This window comes from Pundamilia nyererei, unplaced genomic scaffold (assembly GCF_000239375.1).
Source record: "Pundamilia nyererei isolate P.nyererei 1_Seehausen unplaced genomic scaffold, PunNye1.0 scaffold00198, whole genome shotgun sequence".
NCBI lineage: Eukaryota > Metazoa > Chordata > Actinopteri > Cichliformes > Cichlidae > Pundamilia > Pundamilia nyererei.
Window position 1 is genome coordinate 483,602 of NW_005187599.1, and position 10,582 is coordinate 494,183.

At 40.6% G+C, this 10,582-nt stretch overlaps 1 protein-coding gene across 1 annotated transcript in view; it reads left to right on the plus strand.

Moving 5' to 3' along the window:
• The window catches only part of arhgap28 (Rho GTPase activating protein 28), an 18,561-nt gene extending 10,036 nt beyond the window's left edge, over positions 1–8,525 (plus strand). The window contains exons 6-14 of the mRNA XM_013914444.1: positions 3,407–3,498; positions 3,945–4,022; positions 5,109–5,262; positions 5,346–5,428; positions 7,385–7,594; positions 7,666–7,788; positions 8,039–8,166; positions 8,323–8,360; positions 8,443–8,525. Of these exons, the coding sequence (XP_013769898.1) occupies positions 3,407–3,498; positions 3,945–4,022; positions 5,109–5,262; positions 5,346–5,428; positions 7,385–7,594; positions 7,666–7,788; positions 8,039–8,166; positions 8,323–8,360; positions 8,443–8,525 (989 nt within the window). The remainder of the gene's footprint in view (positions 1–3,406; positions 3,499–3,944; positions 4,023–5,108; positions 5,263–5,345; positions 5,429–7,384; positions 7,595–7,665; positions 7,789–8,038; positions 8,167–8,322; positions 8,361–8,442) is intronic.
• Positions 8,526–10,582: the final 2,057 nt, after the last annotated feature.

Genomic DNA, 10,582 nt, shown 5'->3' on the forward strand with positions numbered 1-10,582 from the left:
TTTCCAATATTTTGGAAATAAAAGGGAGTTTGGAGATCGGCCTGTAGTTAGTGAGAGCATTAGGGTCCAGATTTTTCTTTTTCATAATAGGTTGCACAACAGCATGCTTAAAGACAGACGATGCACAACCTGATGACAATGATGCATTCAGCAGAAGTAAGATACAAGGACCAATAACATGTAAAGATTCCTTAAAGAAACGAGAAGGAAGAATATCGTGCGGGGAACCAGAGATTTTGAGATGATCAATTATGTCTTTTAAAGCAGAATAAGACACTGGCTCAAACTGTTGAAGGACAGTCAAGCATTCAAAGGCTGGAACTGGGTCTAACCTTATAAACTGAAACTCTTCAAATAAGCCATAAAGTTGTGTCTCTCCTTTTTGCAGAGTCGAAGAGCGTATCAGGTCACATTTCACTGCGTGTTATATCTGTATAACCATGCACATGACAAATAAAGAATCTTCCTCTGCAGATGATCAGTTAGCTGTTTGACAACTACTCTTTCAAGAATTTACGAGATAAAAGGAAAGTTGGAGATTGGCCTATAATTAGCTGGGTCAAGGGATGGCACATAGCGATTATTAGAGATAGTTTGGAGGAAGACATTACTGAAATTAACTCAGAAAGATCAATAGGAGAAAAAGACTAAATGGTACTGAAAGCAGCGGTACATGTTGTTACATCTGTGAGATGATCATGAGTAATTGTTTCTCTAATGGTTAAAATGTTATTTGTGAAGAAGTTCATGAAGTCATTACTAGTTAACGTTAAAGGGATGGTTGGCTCAACCGAGCTCTGACTGTTTGTCAGCCTGGCTACGGAGCTGAAGAGAAACCTGGGGTTGTTCTTATTTTCTTCAATCAGTGATGAATAGTAAGACCTTCTAGCTTTACAGAGGGCTTTTTTATAAAGCAACAAACTATTTCTCCAGGCTAAATGATGATCTTCTAAATCTGATCTTCTAAATTTGTGACACGCCATTTCCTCTCCAGCTTAAGAGTTATCTACTTTAGGGTACGTGTTTGAGAATTATACCACGGAGTCAAGTACTTCTGATTTGAGGCTCTCTTTTTCACAGGAGCTACAGTATCCAGAGTCGTGCATAGTGAAAGTTAAAACTATTAACAAGATAATCGACCTCTGTTTGAGTAGCCTTCAGGTACCTGCTCTGCTCTCTTTTGGTACAGGCTATTGAAGATGATAAAAGTGGGTGAACTGTATTCTTAAACCTAATTACAGCACTTTCAAAAAGACATCTACTTTGATGAAATCTATTTCCCACTAAACAAGAGAGGCTTTTCAGGAAACACTGTTTCAGTTTCAATTCAATTCAGTTTTATTTATACAGTGCCAAATTACAAGAACAGTCGCCTCAAGGCACTTTATTTTCTAAGGTAGACCGTACAATAATACATACAGAGAAAAGCCCAACAATCACATGACCTGGTATGAGCAAGCATTTTAGTGACAGTGGGAAGGAAAAACTCTGTTTTAACAGAAAGAAACCTCCAGCAGAACAGTTTAATGGAGAACGATTAAAAACACTGTCCTCACTGCTGGATCATAAAAAAATATTTATAACAATGTTCTGTAATTATTAAGTTATTTAAACATTAATTAATACTTGGAATACAAAACCTTAAAAACTGCTTATTCCAGTATTGAATCAGGTTGGATGGACACATCTGGAAAACAAGAAACAGCTGAAATGAATAAACTGCACTGATACAAAAGGAGGTAAAGCTAAACAGAAGACATGAGTTAAATGACTTTCAAAGTAAAACAGGAAGCAAGGTAGCAGGAAATGACTAAAGAGAAACAAACAAGCAGATATTACGGAGATTAAGATAATCTCTACTATAGTAATTAAAAATGTAAAATTAACAATGAAGACAAACTTTTAAAAAAAATCTCAAAAACAGGAGAACTCAGAATAAACCAACAAAACCAAAGACCAATTTCTGATGAACACAAAGACTTCTTAATGTGAGATGTCCTTAACACCTTTATAAAGATCAGTACTTTGCCTTCCACCCGGCACTACCACTAAACCAATAAGGTATGCATTTTAGCACCACAAGATGGGAGACCATGTCGTGCTTCAACATTAGGAAGTAAATTCAAGATTGTCCAGCTATATCGTTTTCGTTCAACCACTGCCCCGTTTCAACTACTAGTATCACCTCCTTCCTCATTTAGTTTTTTTTTTCCTGATTGTCACACATTTGTTTCAGATCATCAAACAGTTTTCAATATTAGACAAAGATAACTCAAGTATATATAAGATTGACTGGTTGTGCAATTCTTGGCAGCAAGAACTGCAATCAAAAATTTGTCATAACTGCTCATGATTTTTTTCGCCTCTGTGGATGAAATGTTTATTCTGTTTTTTATTCTTGGTATGATGTTCTCTTTGTGAAATGCTATGTTACACAAACATTCCAAAGACTTTAACTTTTCTCAGATATTTTCTCAAATTTTTTGGAGATCATCAAGATGTGGCAAATTTGAAACAAGCCTTTGTATTGTTTTTGGTCAGCAGTTATTTTCATCTTAGAACTTTTCCATAGATGCGTTCTACCTGATCTTTCTTATTGGTGAATCATGAACGCGCATCTTAACTGAGGCAAGTGAGGCCTGCGTTTCTGTAGATCTTGTTCTGTTTTTTGTGACCTTCTGGATGAGTGATTGATTGCACTTGGACTAATTCTGGTAGGCCACTCACTCCCAGGAAGGTTCACTATGTTGTTATTATGTTTTTAAACAGGACCAGGTAGGTTTGGATTAAAATTAGTTTGAGCTGAAACCTGCAAATGTGACTACATGCAAAAACACAGAAGAAATCCAGAAGACTCAAACACTTTCATAGCACTGTGTCGCATTACAACGGTTTAACTGTTTATGCATAATAATTTTGATAATCATCCAGAACCCACAACAGTTTTGCCCTTTGCAGCTACCTTATGAGTAAGTGTTCACAGTAAACCCATGTTGGGCTAGCCCATAGCAGTTTAGCCTCTTTGGGCCCCAAAAAACGTGGGCAGCCCAGTGTGGGTTTACCATAGGAAAACCCATACTGGTCCCCTTTTGGGTTAGCCCATTAAGGCTCCACAGTAGTTTGATCCCAAGAGGTCCCCTGATTGTCATGGTTTTCAATGGGCAACCCACAGTGGGATTGCTCACCGTGGGTGTGGTTTGCCCACCATGGGACCGAAAGAGCCAAACTGCCGTTGGGTCTATGTAGGCACAGTTAACTTGGGACTGGATGGGATAAGCGATAAGGGCAGACCTGAAACTATTTTGCTGCTGAAAAAGCCCCATTAGTAAAACCCTGTACTAAAGGATGTATAAATTGTCTCTCAGAACACTCACTGTATGATTGTTTGTGTCTTCCTGTCCATTAGACAGTGGTGTGTTTGGCGTTCCTCTGAACACGCTGTTGGAGAAAGACAGGAAGAAGTTTCCTGGGGTCAAAGTTCCTGTCGTGTTCCAGAAGGTGAAGAACGTGTCCTTCTCTATGTCTAATCAAGTTTCAGACAGGGGATAGATTGCTGGCTTCATTACTCTAAAACTTATGATACTATAGTTTAAGGCACAATCATAATCTTATGTGTCTTTGGGAAGTTCAGGAGCAAAAGGGGGTTACTGTTTGGTCAGTAGTTCGATTCTTCAAGTAAGCAAATATTGAACCCCAAGCTGAAGCATCTCTTTACGTGCATGATGTAAAATGTTTAATGCTTATAGTAAACAGTGCTCAGAGTAGATAAGTGCTGTATAAGTATGAGCCCATTAGCATATGATCTTGGTGACCTAAAGTAGTTGTTTAACTAACAGCTAGCAAAGTTAGTTTACCTTTGTTTACATCTTGTTTAGAAATTTAGTGAAAATAAACAAACAACAGTAACCAGTCACACCCTCCTTTATGTGTGTGTATGCATGCAGTTGTTGTGTATCTTAGAGCAAACAGGCCTGTTGACTGAGGGGATTCTCAGAGTACCAGCATCAGCTGCTAGAGTCAAGGTAACACACACACACACACACACACACACACACACACACACACACACACACACACACACACACACACACACGCATACACCGCTGTTTGTTTCCATACAGAATAGCTGTTGCCACTCAACAATAGTGCCACATCAGCAGTGGAGGAGGAGAAGTGGAAATCGGAAGTACTGTACTATTATATTATTAAAAACTGTGGTAAAAGCTGGCGAGCCAGCTGTGGTGCAGCGACACAACACACCATGTAACAAAAATGGGGAGGTGCGTGACCTGCAGAAACGTTCAACTTTGGCACACTGTACCATTCATGAGGCACGTCATGCACTGGAAGTCTACCTGCAAAAAGCGTCTGTTGTTGGTTGAAGGGAGTGTCAAAAACATGTGGTACAACCAGTCTGTGGGCTACTATCCATTTGAAGAGCAAAGTTATAACACACAACAAGCTGAAGTGAAACCGAGTGTGAAAGATTACCACTGCAGCCAGTCTGTAATTTTTATCTTTGGTTATCTTTCCACATCTCTTTCATTCGCAGTGAACTGCCTGTCACTCCCTTCCCTGTTCCGTCACATTTGTCAACCAATCAACATTTGAACAGTGCATAGGTTCCCTGCCTTCAGCAATGCATAGTTAGGATGTTGGATGACTGGAGGTGCATCATCATGGGCAAAGCAAGGTCAACATTCCCAGATCCTCAACCATGAACCTTAACCTAGCTCTAACCCGAAAGCCCTTCTGAACCCAACACTAGTCCTAGTTTTTAGGTAACAAACGAATGGTTATTTTCTACATCAAGTTGTTTTTCTCTTTAGATGATGCTTTAACATAGCAAAGTACTAAGGTCAAGACAGCAGCTAAGTGGTGTTTGTTTCTAGATTTTGAGATTGTCTAAACTCAACATTGGTCCTCACAAAAGATGGACGCACACCCTGACACACTTTAAAATGACTTTTTACATTCTGGAAAACTGAGTATGTCTGCCTGTGTGTATCTATGTCTGTGTGTGTGTAATACCTACCTGTTTTTGTCCGATTCTCTGTCTGTATCTTTCTCCCTGCTGTCTCTCTGTCCACCTCTCTGTTTGCTTGCAGTGCCTTCGTAGAGAATTAGACAGGTGCTATGAGGGATTTGACTGGTCTGCGCTGAGACAGGTGGACGCTTCCAGTCTGTTGAAGCTTTTCATCAGAGAGCTGCCAACCCCTCTGCTGACACACACACACCTGTCCACCTACCGCTCTGTACTGAGTATGTGTGCACACATACAAACACACATTTTCATCATTTAAATGTGTTTGCATTACATGAAGTGTTTCTGTGTGTCCCTGCAGGTATCCCCTCTGAGCTCCATCAGGTTCAGGCCCTGCAGCTGCTGACGTTGCTTCTTCCAGAAGCCAACAGAGAAATTCTGAGAGTAAAGCTTCACCCAGACATTGTCTACACACACAAATGAGACACACACAGAGTTCCACACAAACACAAGTGAGAGAGAATTGGGCAAACAGTGAGAAGCAGAAAGAGGGCAGTAAACACACAGTATAATATGTCACAGCCTAAAAGAGCATGGGACAGCACGTTATAGGGAATCTTTTAGTTTTACAGAAAATTTAATATCATTAAAATATACTCTTGTAAACTCATTTAAGTCTTCACTTAACCTTCATTTATCAACAGACAGACAGACGATCAGCTAGGTGAGTGACTCCAGCAGATCCCAGGAACAACATTGGAGATCTCTGTCCAGATGAGTGCAGTCCTACGAACAGCTAAGAAAATGCACAGGGCCCTCAAGCTCCCAGGCCTCATGTAGAAGACCTGAGCTTGACAGATAGACCGAGAGGTCCCCCACGCTATCCAAACCTACACACACAAACACAGACACACACTATATTGCCAAAAGTATTCACTCACTCATCGAATCATTGAGTTCAGGTGTTCCAATCACCTCCTTGGTCATAGGTGAATAAAGTCAAGCACCTATGCATGCAGACTGCTTCTACAAACACTTGTTGAAGAAAAAGGCTCTCAAGCGGTCAGTGAATTCTAGCATGGTACCATGATCAGATGCCACCTGTGCCCACAAGCCCAGTCATAAAATTTACATAAAAAACAGCAGATTTAGATTAGGTATATCCCTAGTCTTTTCACTAAAATAAAATTTCGTTTTAGTCCAGATTTAGCCACCTAATTTTTGTTTTTGTCTTGCTTTAGTTGAGTATATATCTTTAGATGATGGTAGACTAAATCTGAAGTTGATTTAGGTCACCAGATTTTAAGGTGTCATTGTGTTGGTACAAGTGAGAGTTGCTCTACATGTCTCCATATGTCCACAATTCTCTTCCTCCGAAACATTGACATTTTGTCACATTTTCTAACCTTACTGCACAAGATTATTACTTCTGGCTCACTTCCTGCCTCGTCTCAGAAGAAACATTTTCATCTCGTTTTTATTCGTGGACGAACGTTTCGATGCCTTTCATTCATTTTTATTCAGTTATTGTCTTGTTTTTGCTAGAAAAAAAGTTTGTTGATGAAAAATATAATAAAAATTAGTCAACAAAATTAATACTGCTACTAAATATTCCATAGTCAACTGTGCAGCGTCAATGGATGCTGAGGGACGTTGCCAATTTTCTAGTGAATCACTGCAGAGCTACAGTGATTGTTATGGTTTTCTATTATGAATACATTATGGATTTATGAGATTTGTAAATCATTGCATTCTGGACCAAAGTGCAGTACTCACAGAAAAACAACTCATCAAAGAAGAGAACTTCACAAAACAAAACAAAACCCCTAACGTAAACCTAAACTAAACTGACACTGAAAACTAGATACTAGGAAACACGGCTTGAAACAGGACAGGAGAAAACACAGTACAAAGAGAGAGTAGGTTAAGTTAACCATCCAACAACAAGCAAGGGTAGGCTGAGGACTAAAATACACAGGTAGGATCACGAGAGGATTAGGAAACAGGAAGAAACACAGCTGGGACAAATCAGACATGATGCGACGAAGGAAGGCAAAACACCACGCACACACAGACACGGACTCAGAGACACGAGCTTAACATCCCAATAATACTGACACAGTACAGAGGGAACATAAGGACAGGGCCTAGACAGGAGACATGACTGACTGGGGAACAAGAGAATAAACATGAAGACCTAGAAATCATAAACCCAGAAGAACTAGAGATCTAGAAATAAAAAACGGAAACCAAACCCTAATAGTCATGAACCCTGATGAAATCAAAAAGAAAAGTACAAAACCTAAAACACTGGGTCACCAACCCAGGACCATGACAGACTTCTTTTTTTTTTTAGAAATCACACGTGGTTGCAAGAAAACCTGTTTTTTGTGGTTCCAGGCTCTGCTGGTCTTCCTCCGTATGGTGGTCTCTCATCAGGATCAGAACCGTATGTCTCTGTGGAATGTGTCCATGGTGATGGCACCCAACCTGTTCCGTCGTCACCATGGAAACAAGCGCTCAATTGCTAAACGAGATGAGATGGAGGAGGCAGTGGGTGGAGCTCAGCTGATCCGGCTGATGATCATTCACCAGGACTTGATTTGGACCGTAGGTTTCAGGACACACCTGCACAGTCTCGGTGCCCCTAACCCCCGATGACTTCTCGTTCTCTTTGATAGGTCCCCAAGTTTCTACTGTCTCAGGTGAGACAGATGAACCAGGTGTCCATTCAGAAACAGCTTGGCCTGAGCTGGACCAGTAGACTTTTGAGGAAGAAGAATGACAAGAATGAAAGAGATCAGGTGAGACAGAGACCAGGGCCAAGGAAGACAGAGACTAGGACCTGGAAAGACCAAGAACTGCATGAGATGAGCACCAAAACAAGGCGAGACAGAGAACAGATAAGAAGAGAGAGAAATCAGGTTTGATACAGGTCAGGACCAAAGGAGATGGAGTCCAGAATCAACTAAGGCAAAAACAAGGTTAGTCAAAGACCACAGGCATGCGGGGCAGAGTCCGGGTTCAGCGTGCTGTCTGTTTGTGTCTCTGCAGATCACAGAGCTGTGTGAAGGTGTGATCAGAGTTCATGCTCCTCTACACACCAAGATTTCCATGGTGATACAACTTGAGGAACAGACAACAGCCAAGGACATAACGTCCCGCTTCGAGTGTGAGAACAGGTGACAAAATCTCTCTCTCACACATAGATGCACATTTATCCGACTTCTGTGAGGATCCATACCTATGGTCCCCACCTGTTCCCACACTGAAGGAAAATCTGACTTTTATTTACCATCCCTGTCTTTCTCCTTCTGTCTTTGTTTTTCTCTGATCAGTCCAGTTCAACATCTGTATGAAGTTGGAGGAAACATCTGTGAGTCACATTATAACATCATGATAAACACCTGACAGACTGGATGTTAAATATTAAAGCTGTCTCTCTGCCTGTCTCTCAGGTGAGCGTCGTCTTCATCCTGACTGTGTTCTGTTGGATGTTTACAGAGTTAATCCCCACTGTGATTGGCTAATTAAACCCTGACAACCTGTCTCAGAACCTGTTTCAAGTGTCTCACCACCTCTCTCATTAATGCCTCCCCACCGGTCGACACATGCACTACCACCTGTCTCATTGCCCTCACTCCACGTCTCAGCTCGTGTTTTTTGCTGTCACAAAAACACTGGCACCAGCCTCATCACATTTGTGACAATCTCTCCCACAAGTGGATCCAAACTTCCCTTTATCATGAACCACTTCCTTTGTTCATACAGCAGCTGTTGGCATGACATCACAGTAACATTGTCCTTTATCGAACAATTGTTCAGTCTGTTTTTTTAATCTTTCTGAATTTGGTTTGTCCTGGCAGATTAGTTACATCTTCTCCTGCTCCGGTCTTTATTTACTGCTGTTGTTTCTGTACATCAGAACAAATGTGTTTATTAATGATGCTCATATTAAAACTTGAATATGTACTGATGGCAAGCTGTCTCCACCTGCTGGTCAATGTGTGTAATTAAAGATGAAGTCTTCTCTCTGTTTATCTGGAAAGCAACAGAGATGAATGTAGAGAACAATGTATGAAAATAGAGGATACACCAATAACATCAAATAATTTAATGTGAATAATAAGCAGACCATACAGTATATAATGATACATAATGTATCACTGAAATCAGAGCAAACACTAGGTTCAAATTACCACCGTGGTTTGTGGGCTCAACCTAGTCATCGAGGTTACTAACCCAGTTGCTGTGAGCTTAAAGATTCTCAGAACTACATGCATTCATCTCTTTAATTTCTTACTGCATGACTTAAACTGACTTAAAACAGCGTTTTACTCCTCATTTGTTTTTTATCGCTTTAGACCTTTCAAGTAGAAACCTCTATCACAAAATAATTTAGTATAGGCCCAACATTGTAATATTAGTATATACATACACTGGCATCCTCTTGCCCTGCCACCATCAAGTGGTGATCAGTCAACAGCTCTGTTCTTCTCTTCAATCAAGTGTACAAGATATGCTGTAGAGCTGATTACTAAATTTAGTCACTGAATTGCAGCCTATGATGCAAGATAGACTCATGGTACAGGTATGGGCCTTTTTAGGCTGGCCATAGGCCTTCTTATCATCATCGGCTGAAAATCTAAAATCAGAGCGACAGCAAAAACTGTGGAGAATCCATAATCTGGTGCCTTGAAGACCATGAAAGGAGGCTAACGTGGATGACTGCAAAAATCTTTTCTTGGTTAAGATTTCCTTCACAACATCTAACCAAGTCCAGAACAATCTCAAGGAGGTCTACAATCAAGGCACAGCTTCATGAAATGGAGATGGAGAAAACTGAGTGTTTACAACAAGGTGAAAACCTCAAAACCAAAGAACGCATTGGGTTTATTTTTGTGACCTGGAAGCAAAGTCTGTGTTTTATACTGACTGTGAGAAAAAAACAAGTAAAGGTGATGATCACATTCAATGCAGCTCACTTCATGCCGGTTTATTTTTATAGCAACAATTCACAACAACAGTTGCTTCAAGGTGCACTGAAGAGAGGTCCTCATACTCCACAATGCTGAGGGGAATGTCAGTGTTACGAAATGTCCAAGCTGGAGCTATGATCACAAGCCAGAGGTCATTAGCTTAGAGGCCAGAGGACTTTTTTCTCTGATTAATCTCTCTGTTAGTGTGTGTGTGTGTGTGTGTGTGTGTGTGTGTGTGTGTGTGTGTGTGTGTGTGTGTGTGTGTGCAACAGCAGCAGGGGTAGGATATAGCTGAGTTATCTAAGCCGGGTAAGTCAGCAGCATAAAAAAAAAAATCACATGCCATGTAACCATGGTGTCAGAGATGTTACCATAGTGATAATCTCATACATCTCATCTGGAAGCATTTTGTAGTATCACAGCACTTGTAGAAAATCGAGAGGCAGCATCGATCACCAAACCAGAACTAGATATGATGGGCTTGCTAAAAGTCTAGTTCCTTCAAATTCTTCACCATTTAAAACATTCGAGTGTAACAGCAACATTCATTAGGCCTTTAGAGGACCTGCTGTCCAAGCCAATATTAAGGTGGCTAGAGTTCAACCAGTATAAACGATAC